Source organism: Zingiber officinale, chromosome 11B (assembly GCF_018446385.1).
Source record: "Zingiber officinale cultivar Zhangliang chromosome 11B, Zo_v1.1, whole genome shotgun sequence".
Classification (NCBI taxonomy): domain Eukaryota; kingdom Viridiplantae; phylum Streptophyta; class Magnoliopsida; order Zingiberales; family Zingiberaceae; genus Zingiber; species Zingiber officinale.
The window spans coordinates 63,485,929-63,507,162 of record NC_056007.1 but is presented as its reverse complement, the minus strand read 5'-3'; the positions used below and the strand labels follow the sequence as shown (position 1 = coordinate 63,507,162).

Sequence of the window (21,234 nt, the reverse complement as noted above, 5' to 3'; positions counted from 1 at the left end):
AAATCTTGAGGACTAAAACTGATTTTTGGTCCTCGTGCTTTTTCTTTGTTGCATCCAGTTGAGTGGATCTCCAACCGCTTGGCATGTGACTTCCAAGGCTGGTTGGAATCATCATCAGTCGGGCCTCCTGCTATTATTCTGATGTCACCCCAAGCGGCATTGGCATGATTTTCTTCTTCCTGAGCTGATAAGCGTGGCCACTTGGCCGATACCTGCGCAGGCCTCTAGTTATCTCTTTGCTGGGGTGGTGGTCGGTACTGCTCTACAGGTGTAGGATTGATGCGCACTAGAGGGAGGGGGTGAATAACGCTTGTGATTTTTTCATACTTTTTCGAAAAACATGATTGAATAAAACACAGCGGAAGAGCAAGAATAAACGGAAGAAAAAACAATGCTAACAAGTTTGTTTTTACTTGGTTCAGAGCCTTTGACGACTCCTACTCCAAGGTCTGCGATTGTTGATCGCTTTTGTTGGACAATCTACTATCAATTCGAATATTACAAAAATATTGAAGTACAACTTTGCAACAAGTAAAGTATAATGACAACTTTAGGATTTAGAGAGTTGCGCTTTCGGTTGTCAGAGTCGCATCGCTCGATCGCCCGAGTTGCGTCACTCGGTCATCGGAGTCGCGTCGCTCGATCGTCGGAGTCACATTGTGGAGTAGCAAGATTGTTCTTGGAGCAGCACATAGGAGAAATATTGCGAAAATCAAGTGTGTACAACCATCTACTCAAGACCCTCTTTTATGGGTTGTTGAAGGCGCCTTCAACCCCATTGAAGGCGCCTCTAGCTCGAATTCCTATCTCCAAATCCATTGTGCCGATAATCTCCGCTTTCTACAAACTTCATCCATTCGAAGGTTCCTTCAAGCTCCTGGAAGGCGCTTTCAAGCGCCTAAAAGGCGCCTTTAGCTCCCTTCCACATGAAGCTTGGGCGAAGACACCCAAGGCGCCTCTAACAGCCCCAGAGGTGACTCAGACACTGTTCATCCGAGTATTTCCTTGTGCATCTCCCTTGTTGCAAGACATATTAGTTTACAAACAAAATATACCATGCAAAACAAAGTTAGTATAATAAAATATGAATAATAAATTATTTAACAGCCTTCGGACTATCTAGTTCTAACTTTCAGATTTCTCAGAACCCCTAGGTCGAACCGACGCCTACTATTCTCTCAATGGGAAACGCGCCCTCACCTACTCCTCTTAGGAGAAATTACCTTTTTGCCAGATCGGTTCTCTAGACCGTCTGAACTTTTGCTTAGCGTCCGAGACTTCATGTCTTCATGCTGAATATCCGTTCCACGACCTGTCAAGATTTCCACCTGGTCAGCGACCACTAGGATTTTCACCTAGAGTCACTGACTCTAGGATTTCACCCAAAGTACTCTACCCACCAAGACTTCACCCAATCCCCTAGATCAGGACTTCGTACTTAACCACAGTTAGAACTTTCCACCTACCAAGAATCTATTAGGACTTTTGTCTAAGACAACTTAGGACTTTCCTACAAACTCATTCATACTTTTTAGACAACAAATAACCTTAACTTCAAATTCTTTGCCATAATCAAAACATAGGTTCGATCGTCTACTGCTCCCTACACCAACAGTAAGTACATGACCTTGATCGTATTGTCTGTCTGATCGGTGGTAATGGTGGTAGTCGGGAGAGGACGATCGACAGTGAATTTCTCGGGGAGTCGGTCAACGCGACTTTAGGTTTAGATGGTAGCAATTCTTTGTGTTATGAATTGCCAAGTGGTGATAAGAGCAGAAGAGCCGGGTCCATTATCGAGGCTAGGCAAATTTTGCCCGCTTGGCCTCCACATGATGGAGTACATAGGCTTGGGGCTCCTGATGTTGCTGTGTTGATCTTGCTCGGGGATCTTTTGGCTGTTGATGGGTATGGGCTGCTCGGCGCTCTGGGACAGATGCTAGCTTGGGAATCACTTCCTTTTTCCAAGCTGACTATGCCTCTTCGATGCTGATGTACTTTGTAGCCTGCCTGAGCAGATGGTTGAAGTCTCTTGGAGGCTTCCTGATAAGTGAGCGAAAGAAGTTATTATCTGTAAGTCCCTGTGAGAAGACACTTACCACTTGATTAAATCTCTTAATGTAGGCCTACAACGCTTCCTTGTGCCCTTGTTTGATCACGAACAGGTTCATATTCGTCTTTTGATAATAGTGACAACTAGCAAAATGTTAAAGAAATGCCACTTGGAAGTCCTTGAAACTATAAATGGAGCTGATCGACAAGCGTTTGAACGACCTCTATGCCAATCTGGCAAGTGTAGTTAGGAACACTCGACGCTTAACTTTGTTGGTGTAATGATGGAGCATGGCTATGTTATCAAACTTGAGCAGATGGTCCTCAGGATTAGTCGACCCTGTGTACTCTCCGATCGTCAGAGGCCTGAAGTGAGGCGACAATTGATCGTCAAGGATTTCTTGGGAGAGCTTCTTGTTGATCCGCTCGGGCGAGTCATCGAGTCGAGGTACTTTGTCTTTCCGCATATGTCGGATGGGCGCGTCCTCAGAAGATGATCCTTGCGTCCTCTCGGCTCGACCATGCTCTTTTAAGGGCATGCCTGGAAGGTTTGCGGCCAATAGGGTCTTCCACTTGGGCTCTCTGGTCAGCTTTCTGACCTGTCTCCAATACATCTGGTTTGTTCGGTGCTCGGCAGTCGACTGTAATCTGTTGCTATTCCACCATCTTTGCAGCTCGAGCCTGTATTAACATCTCTAACTTTTCTTGGGTTGACGTTATTATAGTGAGTCATCTAGTGTCTTTCATCTTCATGTCTGGGATTTAGATGTAGTTTCCCACAAGCGGTGCCAAATATGATCCTGTTCGAAAGCTGAGAAGACAGCTAGCTGGGTACGTGACTCTGCAGTTGACTAGAAGAAGACTCTGCGCGATCATGCAAAACTAAGAGCGTTAGTGCCGGGGAAAGGAAGGGGTTTCCGGTGTTGACCCTCTGACGCTTAAGTCAGTCCTTGGTTCAGTGGAGAAAAATAATAAAAACTAGTAATCGTGCACATGTGTCGCGGTAATATAATACATTAAAATCACATTAACCCTTTATAATGAAATTATATTAATTAAAGTATTTTAGCATTAAAATACTAAAGTAGAATCATTAGGGTAAAGTACCTGACCTGACTTTTGAAAATCTGAATTATTTGGGTCTTTGAAAATCCGAATTGTTTGGATTTTCGATTGTCACCCTTACGACTTCCCTATGAAAAAAATTAATTTAATTTAATATTATACTTATCTTAGTAAAAAAAAACTAAGAAAAACATATTTTTTAACATTGTCGGCCTAAAATATTTATAGAATCTTCTTTAATCATAGTGTTGTCAATTCTAAGATGTGAGACTAAAGAGAACTATATTTTTTTATATAAAACAACCAGAGAAAATTAATGATAAGAAAAATTCATAATAATATGCCGCAGCAGAGTCTCGAACTCTAGATCACTGATTGTTTCGCTTATGAAATTACTAATAAACCTTGGAATTATTTTTAGTGTGAATAGAAAAAAGGATATTAACGTAAATTCATTTTAGGCTTCACCAAAATTAGTTAGTAAAGGGGGGAAATTTTTAATAAAATAGTAAGATGAATAATAGGAAAGAGCGCGTAGAACAATGAAGCATCGCATACCTCCACTTGTGGATGGAGACCCTCTTTTATAGTGTACTATAGTGTCTATGCACGTATCCCAAAGTAAATACATATTTTCTAAAGTGTCCTAGGAAAAGATAAGTTAAAAAGTATCCTTGATACCTTTCCTTAAGTGAACACATAAATCTCTGATGTGACAGGCTATAATCTTTTAAAGTATTGTTTGCTTGTTGGACATTCTCTGTTGTCGGCGACACAAACTTCCAAAAGAGTACGGTAAAATATGTAGGTGGGTCCTGCTATAGGTCGATCGGGGTCCGCTCGGTCGGGACGTCACCAGCTCGGGCGTACTGAATAGAGCTATCTGCCTATTCTTCACTCGGACTTATTGTCGTCGAAGAGGTATGGAATGCCAGATCAGACGGGTAACTTAGTATTTGACTCTGGACATCAATTGCAAGTGCGGAGGACGACCGCTCGGACGATTTGCTCGACCAACTCTAGAGTCCCACTCGGCCATCCACAATTCACGGTTTCATTGTCCACCTAATTCTATAACTTTGACCGTTTGACTTTGACCACTACGTTAATCAATCTTCATTATTTTAACCCACTTTTAGAGATTCATCTTATCACCACATCACATTACAAATATAATTGATTTAATATTAGCAGAAGGTCATGTTCACTATTTATCTAACTATTAAAACCACTTAATTAAATTCATTGTATTAACAATCCTTCCAATATCATATTTCCACCAAATATCACTTAATAATAACTTGGCCACTTAAAAGATGATTGTAATGATTAAAAAAAAAAAAAAAAAAACCCTAAGGAATGCCAAAGAGACTTTTCAAAAAAAAAAAAAAAATTTTTTTTAATATTTTTAATAATTTTTAACCACCTTTAAAATATTCATTTGATCTATTGAGATTTGAACTCATCATTATATATTTGTGGGGCCAACAGTTGCATTTTTTAATAAATTATAATTATATTTGAAGTTGACTAAAACAGCTTAGATCATTTTGTTATATTTTTATATTCTGATTCAAAAAGCAAAAAAAAGGAAAAGAACAGTATGAAAAAAGAGAAATATTTTAATAAAAAAGTATTTTCTAATAGATAATTACGAAAATGAAAAAAGGAATATAAAAAAATTAGGGAAAAAAGAAAGAAAATTAAAACAGAAAATTTTAATAAGAATAAAAAAATAGGAAAACCATTTAACTGTAAGATAAAATTACTTTGGTTAAAACAACACAGTCAATGCAACACTAAAGTTGAACTATTTTAGGTTAGAATTACTTTGGTTAAAATAATTTTAAGCCATATTATTTTCATAAAACAAATCTAAATAAAACTGTTTTATATAAAATTATTTTAAAATGAGATGCCAAAGATAGTTTAGAAAAAAAATATAATAAAATATTTTTTTTTAATGAATGATTAACTTAAAAAAGATGACCATCCATATTAAGTACTTCTTGATATATTTTTATTTGAATCTTAAATACAATGTATTTGTAAGATTTTTTTTCTCTAAATGAGGGGTGTAATGTGATTAGTGGAAAATTTATGTGAGGTCGGATTGATCATCTTAGGAATAATTAATGAAATTAATTGAAATTATTTTTTTCTTGATATATTATTATAATTTGAGAAAAAATTATATAGGGACGGATCGATAATTATTTATGCCATTTTTTTTATATAAAAAAATTTCTATTAGCTAGAATTGCAAAGACTGAGGAAAATGATCTCGACCGCTCGTCGAGTATAACTGGATCACTGGAACGACTACCCACCGCACCACACAACAGCAGCAGACTTAGCAGCCTCTCAAATCCGCACGCACCTATAAATTACCCTCTCCGGTCGCTCCTAACGAGGTCTCTTCTAGGGTTCCTTTCGGCCTTCACCCACAACTCTCTCTGCTGCCTTCGCGTGCGGGAGAGAAAGAGAGGTGGGAAGGTGCTGGTGGCAGAAGAGGAGACGGAAGAGAAGGCGGGCATATGGATTTCGATGAGTACGAGTACCTGGAGAAGGCAGTGGAGGAGCCCGAAGCGCGCAAGGATAAGGATCGCTCCGGCTCAAGGCGTCACAAGGACCGCGGGGAGGACGGAGAAGGAAGGGCTTCCAAGAGATCCAGGCCAGAAGAGCAGAACGGCGACAAGCGCGACCGAGTGGAGCGAGAACGGGACAACGACCGGGCTAAGGACCGCCGTAAAAGTGGTCGGGACTCTGAGAAGGAGCGGGACAAAGATAGGGATTATCGCAGCCGAGAGAGGGAATACAAGGACAGAGACAAGGGGCGGGAGCGGGACAGTGGAAAAGAAAGAGAGCGAGGAAAGGAAAAGGACAAGAAAAGAGAACGCGAAAGGGATAAGGAGAAGGAGAGGGACAGGAGTGCTAGCAGATCCAGAAGGGATGCGGAGAGGGACAGGAGTGCTAGCAGATCCAGAAGGGATGCGGAGAGGGACAGGAGTGCTAGCAGATCCAGAAGGGATGCGGAGAGTGAAATGGAGACCGCCAGGAGCAAAGAAAGGAGAGAGCCAGAGCTCGAGAGAGAGATCCACGAAAGAGAAAGCAGGTACACTGTTGTGATCTCTATTTTCCTTCTTGTACTTTTATTGGACCGTTTCATTGGTCTGACAAGGTGCGCCCTTGTTTTTTAAGATGATGCATATTTAAAAGCCTTTTTTTGGTAGTATTTACCAGGTACTCGGATTTTTTTTTCTTTCTTTATATAGTGTACATAGTTTCATGTAATGATAGGTAGTGGCCAGATTGTTGACTGTTTATGAAAAGAATTTGTTTTTTTTACTGTCCAGAATTAATATTCCAAATTCCTTGTATTATCTACATTGCTTATGTTTGTTGTCGTTGATTGCAATTTGTGTAAAATCATGGCATACCCCTGTGCTTCTTGACTCTCAGCACATATTACAGGATTAATTCTCAGACTCTCTAAATCCACAAAATACATGGGTAGATTACATTCATTTTGAAGAATCTTTAAAAATTGATTACGTCTGCCACATAATGAATTAATAGTAAGTAAAATCCATGCTTTGAATGCTTGCTAATAAGCAAAATGTACGTAGTGCTTAACCAAAATGCTAGGTTCATGGTACAAAATTGTTGATTTGCTTAGAAAAGAATTTTTATGAGTGCACTGGTGCTGATTATGAGTAATTGGAGGCATATGGAGGACAGGATACAAAAAAAGGAGAAGAGTGGAGAATGAATGGCAAGGGGAAGAAGCAGACAGATTTACTTTCTATTATCTGCAACTAGCAACCTAAGGGCTGATCACTCATATTACAGAGAAAGACTCTTTGTGATCTTGAACAAGATGGACTAAATAGAAAATCTTCGTTTTGTATGAGTCCTAAACTCTTTGGTCTGAAAAAGAATAATTAAACATTTTGGGTATGAGTTGACAATAGTGTGATTTATATTTGATGTAGACACCATTGAATTTTTTTCTGTTTGATCATTAGCATAGGCAAGTTTATCGAACAAGTAAAGCTCTGTGTCTCCCCTCTTGTTTGATCTTGTGTTTTCCCATTATGTTCTTGTTTTATGCTTTCATCATGTTCTTTATGTTGATTTCTTCCACTGTGCTTGGCTTATTGTTATTTTTCTAACAATTGATAAAACACATACTCGGAGATTGATACCAGAGTGGCACCACGAACCTAACAACCACCACTATCATCATAAAACTTATTGCTGATTTTTTCAGTCATCGCACATGACTCTTCATCTGAATCATGTTATTCGTTAATATCTGTTGTCAGTTAGGAAGAAGCGAATCTAAATTTCTTCCTTAGTTAAGATAACACAGAATGTTTATTCAATTTTCTTATTCAAGCCTGATGTAGATGTTCTTCTGTTTAAACTCTCTATTTTAATCCATCTCAATTTTGAATTTCACATTCTAATTACCCAATTCTGTAGGTGGATGTTCAAATTAACATTAGCTACACGATTCTCAAATATTGTGATATATATTGCTAATTATTTTATATATATTCATAGAGATTTCACGCCTATAATTGGCTTAAATCAATATATTAGGCTGGTTTAGATCCGACTCTTGAAGATAAAAGAAATCACATATGCCATGTCAAATCTGCATGTAAGTTCACCCACCCCATTCCATTTGATCATATAGTAACTAGTTGATTTAGTGGACATGTTACATATGACTCCTGTGGATTTTTTAGTTGTGTGAGCAAACTTGTAAATTCTTACCCCAAATTTTATCTTTATTTGCAGAAGAGTTAAAGATAAGAAAGATGCAGAGCCTGAAGTTGATCCAGAAAGAGATCAGAGAACTGTTTTTGCTTACCAGGCAAGCCAATTTATGATTTCTCCTTTTCTTTTGTCTGAAAATCAGGCATATCAAAGGCAGGACACTTTTTTAATGTATCTCAATGCTACTTCTGGAAACTGCAGATGCCTCTGAAAGCTAATGAAAGAGATGCTTATGAGTTTTTCTCACAAGCGGGGAAGGTTGGTGAAACACTTCTTTTTTGTCACTTGTTGGTTTTGTATATAGTTGTTTAATAGAAGCCATAGGTTGATGATTGCTCTGCGATTTGTTAGGTTTAACTGCATGTTTTGGTATAGCATGCAACCAACAGATATAAAGTGTTGTGACTTTCCATATTGTATTCAACAAAGGTATAGTACTTCAATTGTGATAGACATCCTCTTGTGCATTTTTGGTGCTTAAACTGGGTGGGCACAAATATAATGCAACATCGAAATTACTGTTCAAAACAATGTTGTAATGCCCCTTTGCTTTTAATTAGGGCATATTATGTTGACTTATGGCTCGCCATTGTTTATTTGGTGGGTTAGAAAATGAGAAAGCAGTTGACTGCTTCAATGGGGGTTTAAATTCTATTGCATGGCAATGCATCTCGTAAGTTAATATGTAATGAGTAGTTTTCCCTTGAAGAGGCTCTTCTTTTAACAAGTATATTGTAGTTTCCAGGTGAGGGATGTCCGCTTGATTATGGATCGGAACTCAAGAAGGTCAAAGGGAGTTGGGTATGTTTCTCTTTCATACATAAGTATACAAACACATAAGAGGTTGTCATTGCTGTCCATTTATGTTTTACATCCGTGTATAAATATTTCTGGCTATGTGTTAAATTTCTTTTAAAATTTGCTAAGTTTTTATGGCTATTCTCAAATAATAAATATGCTAATTGAGGAATATAAGGGCATTAAAAAGATATCATAAATGTTATTTCAAATTATGATTCATTTTCAATCCATTGGCTCCTTTTTCCCATGGTTGAACTTTGTTTTGGCATCCCAATTTCAAATTTGAAGTTTGTTTATGCAATCAAAATGTATTTCATATTGATGGTGAACAAGCGATTCCATATTTTTGTTTCATCAGCCCATGCGTATTAATGTAGTCAAACATATTTCTTAACTTAATCCAAGGTTAGAACCACATAAACTTGTGGGTTTAATTAAATCACATGAAATTTGAAATGATAAAAAATTAATACCATGACATAATAAAAGAAATTACTATTTTGACCCATAAAGTAAATCATGCGCATCCTTTCCGATGATCTAATCATCTTAGTTGATGCATATTTTTTTTCTCTTTCTCATTGAAATTCAATAATGTATTTTAGAAAATCTATCACTCAACTAATACTGCATTTGTATTTTTTATATTCCTTATTGTTTTCCCCCAACAGATTACCAATTTTTTGGAAAATATCTTATGAACTCTGTTGGGTGAAACAAAAATTTTCCTTTTGTATTTGATATTGCCCCCACTTGGAAAAATGTCCCTTGTGAATTATCTAGGATCAATGTTATCTACCTTGTTTATATTTTGAATTGCTTATCTAGTAGTTAAATGCAAAGATTTAAGTACTGAGTCATGCCGGTTGGCATAGGCGGAATTTACTTTTATGGTCGCCGACCGGCAGGTCTCGGAGGCGGCCACTATCTTGTTTTTTTAATATATTTTTGTTTTTACTATTCCTTTTTCTTTAATTTTTAATTTTTGATATAGTTTTTTATTTTTTAAATGGTAATTCCATTCCCCTGCTTTTTTTTCTTCTTAAATTTCCCTCGTCTTTCATCCATTAATTTTTTTTTCTCATTAATTTTTCCCCTCCTTCGTTAATTAGTTTTTTTCCCTCTATTAGTTCACGAAGGTAAACAAAAAGGCAAAAAAACCTCTATAAGGATAGTTAATTTTTTCTCTCCATCTCTTCACAAGGTGAATAGAGTAAAAAACCCTCTTAAGCTATTTAAGGAGATGATTATCTTTTTTCCTTCTTCATCCCTCCACAAGGTAAACATAGAGAAAAAAATCTTTAAGGATGTATCAGACAACAAATTATTAAGAAAGGTAAAAAAATTTAAATATAATATAATTTTTAATTTTATAAAATGCACTATAAAACAAGGATAGTCTGGTGCACGAAGCTCCTGTCAATGTAAGTCTCAGGTAAGGGTTGGATCATATTGGGTCTACTGTATGCAGCTTTACACTACATTGTAAGAAGAGATTGTTTTCGCTACTCGAACTCATGACTAAGTCATGCAACAATAATATTATCGTTACGCCAAGATTTCTTTTTTTTTATAAAATATACTACAACAACAATCAAACTATACCCCATTAGGTGGAGTTGGCTATATGGATCCTTCTATACCATTGGGCTTTATTCTCGACTATATCATTATTTATATTTAAATAAATTATCTTGTTTAATTGTTGTTAATCAAGTCTTTGTTGATCTTCTTCATTTGATATGGACATTTTTTATAGTTTTACATCGTCTAATTGGAGCATTTATTGATCGTCTAAGTACATGCCCGTATAATATGTCTTTCGGAGTTTTTTCTCAATAGGTGCAACTCGACTTTTTCTCTAATATTTTTATTTCTTATCTTGTTTATCCTTGTATGTCTGCACATTTACCTTAACATTCTTATCTTTGCAACTCTTATATTTTACTCATGTGTTTGCATTATAGGTCAATATTTAGCTCCATATAATATAGTAAGTCTAATCGTCGTTTTGTAAAATTTTCTTTTAAGTTTTAGAGGTTCTTTACAATTACAAAGAACATCGACGCTCTTCTCCATTTCAACTATCCGGTTTGTATTCTATATAAGACATCTCTTAATCCCTCCATCCTTTTGCAAAAATGATCTTAAATACTTAAAACTCAGATAACTCGTCATCTCCTATCTTAACAATTCTCTCATTGCTTCTAATATTATTAAACTTAAATTCTATATATTCTGTTTTTACTTTACTAAGCCTAAAATTTTTCACTTCTAGCAATTTCCGTCAAGATTCGAGTTTAACATTTATTCATTTACGTGTCTTATCTACCAAAACAATATCATCTGCAAACAATATGCATCGCGATATTGTATTTTAGATGTCATCCATGATTAGTGTAACAACATAGGGATTTGGAGCTGATTCTTAATGTAATCATATCTTTATAAGATTCGATTAATCCGTCTAAAGTGTTCATTCATGTCATTACATCCTAATATATATCTTTAACTTGTTTAATATATGTTATGCTAACACTTCTCTTTTTTATATTATTTCCCTTAGAACTCTATCATAAATTTTTTCTAGGTTGATGAATACGTGTAAGTCTTGTTTTTGTTCTTGATACTTTTCAATTAGTTGTCTGAGAACATATATAGCTTATATTGTTGATCTCCTAGGCATAATTCCAAATTGATTTTTGGTTACCGTGGTCTCATTCCTTAGCATTTTTTCTATTATTCTTTTTCAAAGTTTTATGGTATTACTCATTAATTTAATCATAGATTGAAATACCGTTCAGTGTCGCTCAGCATGGACGGTTTTACTGTTCCGATGGCGGAGCAAAACCGACACTCAAAGTGCGATAATTTTGTGTGATGCACGTGCGTGTTTTGAGTGCTAGAAGGTGAGTCAACCTAGAGGTGGTGCCGGAAGCATTGCGGGATGCTTCTGGTGGTGTTGGAAGTTTCATGTGACGCTTTTGTTAGCGTCGGAGGCGTCCCGCGACGAGCGATGCAGGAGGAGTCGCGTGTGTGTTTTAGGTATCTTGTTTATCGAATAAAATAAAATTTGATTTAATTAATTAAAATAATTCCTAACTTAAGTGCGATACCTAAAGAGGCTTTCATAAATCTTAATTAAATTATCTCAATAAAATATATATAAAAATATTTAAATTTTTTTAAAAAATTAATAAATTTTATTAATTAATAATATGATTTTTTTTACTATTTTAAATTTTATTTAAAAATTCAATTTTTTTAAAAATTCTAAAAATTTAAAAAACCATTTTTTAAAAATTCTAAAATTTTAATAAATCAAATTTATATTTTGATATTTCTTTTATTTTTTTAATTGTTTTAATGTTTAATTGATATTGTATTTTTTTTACTATTTTAAATATATATTATTTAAATTAATAATTAATTAAATGAATAAATAGTTAATTTATATAATTATGATTATTTAATTTAGAGAACCAATACTTCCATATGATGCACACTATTTTTTTTTGGTATTAGTAATGTAACATATTATGATATATCAATTTTAATTTGAATTATTGATATATCAATTTTCTTTAAAAAAATTATATTTAATTATTTTTTTAACAATATTAAGTTGTTCAATAATGCAGAATTTATATAAAACTAATATGCAACTTATTTTTAAATTATGCACCATAAACATATTTATCTAATAATTACTATATATAAATAAAAAAAATACCGAAACCGTACTGATACGACGCGATATGATATAGAAATCGTATCGTTCTGCTTTGGGACCGAAACCTCGGCAATGGTCAACATTTTAAATCTTGAGTTTAATACTGTTATAATTTGTACAATTTTGTACGTCTCCTTTTTTCTTATATAAAAGAACTTGAATACTTATCCTCTATTGATTAGACTTTTTTTAGTTTTCAATATCAGGTTGAATAACTTTGTGAGCGATTCAATACCTTGATTCTTAAGACATTCATAGCTCTATCAGAATATCATATGGTTCAATTACTTTTCCATTCTGCATTCAATTTAAAACTTACTCTACTTCTGAATATGAATTCTACGATAAAAATTTAAATTTCTATACTTATTTGACCTACTTAAATTACCTTAGTTGGCCGTCTAAACTTTCATTAAAAGGTTGATATAAATACTTCTTCTATCGCTCTTTTATTTCTTCTTCATTTACTCATATTCTATTGCATTCATCTTTAATATATCTTTTTTTGGATAAAATCTCTTATCTTCCACTCTCTCGCTTTAACTATTTTGTAAATGTTTTTTTCCCCGTCTTTTATATCCAATTTTCGATATAAGCGTTCAAAAGTTTCATTCTTAGCTTTCTTGGTTTCTTTCTTGGCTATTGTATATATTTTTTTAAATTTTCCTCCTTAAAAGTATATAATTCCTTATAGGCTAATCGTTTTTTCTTCACTTTCTCTGATAGCAAGATTTTTTACTTGGTGTTGCACGTCCCTTTGATTCACAAAGTACACTCTTGGCTGTTATTTTCAATTTTGATACCATCTTATCTCATATTGTATTCAAACCGCCGTATATTTCTCCTAATACTTGTAATTCTACTCTGTTCTTAAATATGTTTTTCTTTTCATCCTTAACTTCCACCATTTAATTTTAGGAGTCGTGCATATTTTTTTTTATTGATACTATGCTTGGGACATATATCCAACACTACTAATCTATGTTAGGTAGTTAAAATTTTTCGACGAATGACCTTATAATCTTTACAAATCTTTCTATTATTCTTCCTAACTATAAGAAAGTCAATTTGTGATTTATTATTCTCATTTTTGAACGGAACAAGCGTTATTCTCTTTTCTTAAAAACGTATTAGCTAGTATAAAGTCATTTGCCGTTGTAAAATCCAATATAGTTTTCTCTTTTTCATTTCTTGTTCCAAATCCATGTACCCTCACTCGTACATATCCATTTAGACCTCTTCGTATTAAAATCATTTATATTGACAAAATATTTTGTAATACTTAATCTAGATCGTCCTAAAATCTAGATTTAGTATGTTATCTAATCCTATTTGAGGTGCATATATGCTAGTTACATTAATAGTTTCTTTTGCCGCTACTATCTTGAGAGCTTTAATCCTATCTCTCTTTTTAACTACTACTACTTCGTCCTTTAGCGAATTATCGACAACACTACCTATTCCATTTCTTGTTTTACTTTTTCTTGTGAACAATAACTTAAAATCCAAATTCTCTATCATTTTTGTCTTCTCTTTTATCCATTTTACCTCTTGTACACAATTTTAATTCTTTTCATAATCATCGTTTTGACTACCTCCATTGCTTTACCAGTTAGTGCTCCTATGTTCTATCTTCCAAATCTTAGACTATTAATTTTCTTATAATATTTATTTTTATCTAATCTACTGTATGAGAACTCTTGCATATTTAATATTACATCGAAGTTCTGACGGAGATGTAATGGTCCTCACCAATACGTTATATCCTACAATGTGAACTTTTTCATATTTAACATTACATCCGAGTTCTTTTGCGGATATAGGTTCTTGTCGATACATTACAGTTAGACCCTACAACCAAGGTTTAAAATTTTGACCCGTAGTGAGGTTTCTGTCTAAGACCAGAATGATATGGTTTTGATATCATATTGTGTCGTGCCAATACGGTTTCAGTATTTTTTTTATATATAGTAATTATTAGATAAATATATTTATTGTGTATAATTTAAAAATAAGTTGTATATTGATTTTATATAAGTTTTTCATTATTGAACAACTTAATATTGGTAGAAAAAATAATTAAATATAATTTTCTTAACAACTTAATATTGGTAGAAAAAATAATTACATATAATTTTCTTTAAAGAAAATTGATTTTATTAATAACTCAAAGTAAAATTGATACATCATAATATGTTATCTTACTAATATCAAAAGGAATGATGTAAATTAGATGGAAGCATTTGTTCTTATAACATTCCGCTTAGGATAACTTTTTAGTTCTCCAATGTCTAGATTAAATAATCATAATTATATAAATTAATACAATGATGCTATTTTATATAGAATAATTATATAAATGAACTATTTATTCATTTAATTAATTATTACTTTAAATAATATATATTTAAAATAGTTAAAAATGTTAGAATATCAATTAAATATTAAAACAGTAAAAGATTAAAAATAATAAAAAATTTTATCAGAATTAAGGTTTTAAAATTCGTTAGGCGCTGGACCCATGCATAATGCCTAGACCTCCCAGGTGGCGATTAGACGCTACTAGGCGAATTCAACGATATCAACATAAATTACATAGTAAATTACATGATCATTAAAACAAATTATCTTTCAATTTGCAAGTATCCAAATGAAAACAAATTACCTTTCTACTTTAATGAATATTGCGAGTGTTTGATGAAATGACATTTTCAAAGGATGAGGGTTTGACCAACTTTCAATTTAATCCCTTTCAAGTCGCTTATATAATAATTTTTTTTTTCAAATATATTTTTCTAGCCTTTTAACTCTCTGATTTCTCTAAAATGTGGATTTCTTCAATCGCTCTGAAGATGAAGCTTGGTTCTAGCCGCTAGGGCAAGCCAACAAATCGATTTTCTTGTTCGACCAAAGTTTAGGGCTTATAAAACTTAAGCCCAACATAAAAAAAAGGGTTACATTTTAGTTTTTTTTAATTGGGTTTTAAATTTAAAAGTCCAAATTAAAAAAGGTCATGAAAACCTTGCACTATTTTCGCGGCGCCTAGACGATTCAATCGATTGGTCGGCGCTTAGGGCTGCCTAATCCTGCCTAGGCTGGCCGACACTTAGCGCCTAGGCGGCCGCTAAGGCTGATTTCTAGAACATTAATCAGAGTTTAAATTTGATTTATTAGAATTTTTTAGATTTTTAAATAAAATTTAAAATAGTAAAACTAATTTTAGAATATCAATTAGTAAAATTTATTATTATTTTTTTAAAATTTTAAATATTTTTTATTATTTTATTAGGATAATTTAATTAGGATTATGAAAGTTTCTTCGAAATATCACACTTAAGTTGAAAATTATTTGAATTAATTAAATAGTAATTTAATTTTGAACAGAAGCATCATGCATCGCTGACGCTTTTGGCGGCGTCGGAGGCGTCCAACGACTCCTTTGGGATGCCTCTAACCCATTTTCTATCATTTGTGTGTGACACATGCAAAATTATCGTGCGTACTCTAATGGTAAAATCCGTTCGTGCCGTGCGGCACGGAGCGATATTTCAATAATTGCCTACAATGTGTTCCTTTTGGGCAACATCATAGTATTAATACAATAGTTTGATGGATTCATTCATTGAATATTTGCTGAAAGTTCACATTGGCTGGCAACCTAACGCGCAACTCTCACCTTTTCTCAACCTTGCTTGGGACTGGCTATGGCGGGATTTTATAAAATATACTACTAATGAACTAAATTACTCTATATATAAATTTGGTTTAATTTTAACTGATCAAATTAAATCTAGTTTAAATTTATTTGATCATGTCTACTTTGATAGACTTTAATTAAATCCTGAATTAATTTTTACTCAATAAGCATCAAACATTTTATGAATAATATTAAAATTTAACTCAACATTCAACATCTTAAATATAACTCAATAGTAAACATCTATAACAGCCAAATATTAATAAGATTTTTTTTAATTAATATATTTTATATTTTAAAAAGTGGTACGACATGGTTTCATTTCAGTTATAAATCGAAATTCTAGCATAGCTTGAAATTTTAAACGTTTCATTTCAGTTATAAATCGAAATTCTGGCATAGCTTGAAATTTTATTACCTTTGTGCACTTAAAGGAATCACGGTGGTAGCCATGTATCCAGACCCTTTAATTACTTGATCTTGTTTCTGTATTATCCTGCAGCCTATTAGACTTACATTATTTTTGTTGCTGACTTGCAGATACATTGAGTTTTACGATGTAATGTCAGTGCCACTGGCTATTGCACTCTCTGGCCAACTTTTATTGGGTCAACCTGTAATGGTTAAACCTTCTGAAGCTGAAAAGAATCTTGTTCAATCAACTGCTACAGCTGCTGGTGTTGCAGGTGCTGCTGAAAGAAAGATTTATGTTGGAAACCTTCACTATAACATTACAGAAGAGCAACTTCGCCAGGTGAAGTACCAAAAAGCTACTGCTGAAAAAAATAGATAAATGTAAACTCTATAAATTAGCTTGAGTTCATCTTTTGTGAAAAAATTATTCCATTGTCATTTTCATCTGGAATTATGAAGAAAACCATTTAACTAAGTACGTACTTATAGTGACAAGGTACTTGACCTATACCTTTGAAAAACTTGTTATGGATGGTTTACTGGAATCAGATTTCTTTATTGTCTCCTGCTAGTATTTTTTGCAAGAAAAAGAAGATAATATTGTTATGTACTTTAGATTTTTGAACCATTTGGGACTGTGGAGCTTGTTCAATTACCACTTGATGAAACAGGGCATTGTCGAGGTTATGGATTCATTCAAGTGAGTGAACAACCAACTAGTGATCTTGCCACTTCAGTTTTCATCTGCTGACTTTAATCTTTTCTTCAGTTTGCTCAACTTGACCACGTAAAGGCTGCTCAAAGTTTAAATGGGAAATTGGACATTGCTGGCCGGATCATAAAGGTTACAATTTGTTTACTTTATATTCTTTCCCAGTGCAAATTGCCATGAATATTTTTATCCTAATTCACAGCAGCTTTTAATTGTTTCCATTATTCCTGTTAGACTTTTTTTGCCCTTCAATTTTGGTTCATGAACATAATGGTATTAAGGGTTATACTTTTATTTTTTTTGTAGGTTTCGGCAGTTACAGATCATGTCACTGTGCAGGAAACTGGGACAAGTGCTGTTGATTTTGATGATGAAGATGGTGGTGGTTTGGTGAGCTAGTTGTTCTTTTATTCTTTGACTTGGACACTGTTACACATTATTGATTTAACCATATCACTCACAGAGAGTAATGTATTGATTCTCTTTCTGGATTTAGCACAGACAATTCCATAAATGCTGATCTACTTGCTCTGTTGAAAGTCTGGTCAGACATCATGAGGAATTTAGTTCAAACTGTAAGGGCAAAAATGAAATTATAGAAATATGATTGATGGTCATCCTTTTTAGATCATACTGATGGAAGGAAGAAGGACAAAGATAAGGAACACTTAGTGAGGCCTTATTCAAGTAGGGTTTAATTCTGTTGCCTTTTTTTGATCACTTGGCTTTTGGAAACAAGTTTAATTCACAGTAATACATTTCACCTGATGAATCTGCTCCATTATGATTATCAGACTAGAATTGTGCAATTTGAACTCTCAAGAGATCTGAATATGTTTGTATAAGTAACATTACTATACGAAATGACGCCAAACTTACAAGTTATATGCAAGTTACAACTTATAGCCAGTGGTGTTGAATACTTATATAATTGTAGTTGTATTATTAATTCTGGAATAAATTTATAACTTAATCATCATATGTTTCTGATCATAATGTATTATCAATGAAAAAAAAATGTGATTAGTTTGTAAATCGTAAATGTAGCAGGTGAACTACATTTTTTGTTGATCTGGTTAGTATATGCATAGTTCATTGTAACCAGTTGTGAATACTTGGTCTTTATTTTCTTTGGTGAATCTTTATATGCATGTGAATCAATTACATATATTGAAAATTAGAAAAATGATAATCTAATGCACATATGATTTTAATTTTCTTTATTTTTTAAAATATAATTTATTTTCAAATGACTTGTCAAAATAGTATCTGAACGTTTAGTCACAGGCCAACCTGATTTTTACCTTGATTTAGGTAGCCTTTAACAAGGCAGACGGGCCTTATTATTTCACATCTTATTAGGAATATTTAATTTGCATGTAAAATAGAAGAGAGCCATGACAAGTTTATCAGTTTGCATTATATCTTTAATGTGATTTGCAATGCTCAACCTATTTACCTCTCCAAGTTAAATTTGAGCTTTTGACTTGGCAGTCAATGTCATCTTCAACCTTTGGCAAAATGCTCTTTCTTTGACGCCTCTGTAGTTGCTGATCCTATTTTGAGTGTAACTATCCTTGTAAAAATACTTCAATTTCTTATGCAGAAAATAAGGTCAATACTTGAATATGGTTTACATGTTATACTTAATGAGGGGCTTTCTGTTTTAAAGCATTTGTTGATACAAGTTTGCTTGATATAATGATATCTCAGAGTTCTTACATTTTATTCGCCAATGAAAAAACTGGATCAGAGTACAAGGTTGTAATTTTCTCATCAGTCCATCAGTTAGTTTATGATATCTAGTTTGATTTTTCTAGGCTAGCTTTGCTTCTGTGGTACATTTCCCCTGATGTTGGATGGTTCTTATGTGGCTGTTGCTCCAATAGCTAGAAACCTTACTCTTACTATTTTAATCAGCTTTATTGTGTTGTCCATCCTTGTTCTTTGATAATCTGTTTTAAGCTTGCAACCTTAATTGACCTGGTATCACGCACGTTCACAATACCTTAGTTTGATAAATTAGTTAGTAACAATCTCTCAGTTAGTTCGCCCAACCATATGTTTTTAATTCTGTAAATTGATTATCAGGACTTGCAAAATTTCATGATTGCTACTCAGTGTTCTATTTCCATGCAGTCACTAAATGCTCGTTCAAGAGCTATGCTCATGCAAAAGCTGGATCGCACTGGAACTGCTTCTAGGTTAATACTTTACTGCCATAACTTTGTCCATCCTTCCAACTTATCATGTTCAGAAATTTACCTGTTATGCTTACAGCATTGCGGAATCACTTGGAGTACCCATTCTTAACGGTGCAGTTCCCATCCAACAGCCACTCAGTGTGCCTGCTCTATCAATCAACCCTTCAATGATTTCTGTGCAGCAAATTCCAGCTACGGTGGAGACAAGCGAGTGCTTATTGCTAACAAATATGTTTGATCCAAGCACTGAGGTTCGACAGCTAGCTTATGATGCCTGCTAGTCTCTCTGTTGCTTAGATTTTTTTGTTCCTGTTTCAGACGGAGCCTGACTTTGAATTGGATATTAAAGAGGATGTTCAAGAAGAATGTTCCAAGTATGGTCGTGTCAAGCATATATTTGTTGACAAGTGAGTATCCCTTTCAAAATGTTCAAATTAGACATGTATGCTCAGTCGTGCAATTTGCTGCAATTCACCTTCTATATTCACTATGTTTCTCCACGTTATCCAACCTATGTTTCACAGGAACAGCAATGGCCACGTATATCTTCGATTTGAAAGTGTGACAGCGGCTTCAATATGTCAGCGTGCTATGCAAGGTCGATGGTTTGCAGGGAGGTCAGTCTCAGCCACTTATATGGTACGCTTCCATCTCCGAAACAGACCTATATAGTTTTCCCCGTTTTCAGTTAAATACTTAGGCACAGAATGCTTTTTGATTTACGATTTTCAAGATCTATATAGTTTCTTATTTAAACCTACTGAAATATATCTTTCATGATCAACGAGAGGGCAATTAATGTTTGTTTTTAGATTTGTGATAACCTTAAATATTGCCTAGCCTTAACCGTTATTGTATGTTTTAACCTATTGGTTTGTTTATTATTTTTGCAGCGACAACAAGATTACGAAGCCAAAGTTGGACGTGACTGAACCTACTGTTATCGTTTGTCCTCTTCAGATTCTCTTTGCTGGTATTCTAGATTACTTTTAAGTGCTTATGTACAAGATTTACCAACAGTTCGTAGTGTTAAAGTTGAACTGTCATATTTTCGTCAATTACGCTTTAATCTTGTTCAACTTGTGATTCTAATGATTCTTTAGCAGCACTATCTGTTAGCAACTTACGTAGCCACTCCAGTTATAGGTGTACGGGCAGATGGCTGGCTAGGCCCCGCCGAAAACAGTTTCTCCCACAACATTTTAGGCCGAGCCAGGACTGCTCTAGAATGCTCATGCTCAGTGGGCCCACTGGGCTGACCTATCATGTATGTTACAGGCCTCGGCCTGGCCTGGAACAGGACCTAGCTAATCACAGCCCAAGTTTAGCTCACTTTTTCTTATTTATAGATTCACAATAATCTTATAAATACTGTCTTTTTTTTTTTTTTTTTTAATTTTAAATTATTGGGATCTGAGGCTGGTTCATCCAGGCTTATGTTGGGTGGGGTAAGAGGCTGTGTACAGGTTGTGCATGGCACAATCGATTTGAAGTCTTGCTGGGCTGGACATGGCATGGAGAAAACAAAGCCTCGCTGGGTCCATGTCGGGTTCTAAGCATGGCTCGATATTGAAATCTTTGTTAAAGTATTCTGTGGTGTTTTTTGTAGGTACTTTAATTTTTCGTCCTAGTATTCCTTCGTTTTATCACCTTATCAAAATTATTTACTTGATTTTGTAGGTTAATATGTTAGAAGTAATTTTTTATTTCTTATTAACGACTCACATGTGAAAATGATTTTATTTTTTTATTAAATAATTCATATTAT

At 34.0% G+C, this 21,234-nt stretch overlaps 1 protein-coding gene across 2 annotated transcripts; it reads left to right on the top strand.

Moving 5' to 3' along the window:
- The first annotated feature begins 5,501 nt into the window (after nt 1-5,501).
- On the top strand, nt 5,502-20,574 carry LOC122033660 (RNA-binding protein 39-like). Of its 2 annotated transcripts, XM_042592752.1 has the most exons (14): nt 5,502-6,058; nt 6,098-6,232; nt 7,927-8,002; nt 8,107-8,163; nt 8,651-8,706; nt 16,677-16,890; nt 17,167-17,250; nt 17,320-17,394; nt 17,569-17,652; nt 19,402-19,466; nt 19,543-19,717; nt 19,785-19,873; nt 19,991-20,105; nt 20,360-20,574. In XM_042592752.1, the coding sequence occupies exons 1-14, from the start codon at nt 5,655-5,657 to the stop codon at nt 20,396-20,398; spliced, it is 1,668 nt and encodes a 555-aa protein (XP_042448686.1). In that variant the 5' UTR covers nt 5,502-5,654; the 3' UTR covers nt 20,399-20,574. The 2 variants fall into 2 exon arrangements, with proteins under 2 accessions (XP_042448686.1, XP_042448685.1); XM_042592751.1 differs by having other exon boundaries at nt 5,502-6,232.
- The last annotated feature ends 660 nt before the right edge of the window (nt 20,575-21,234 follow it).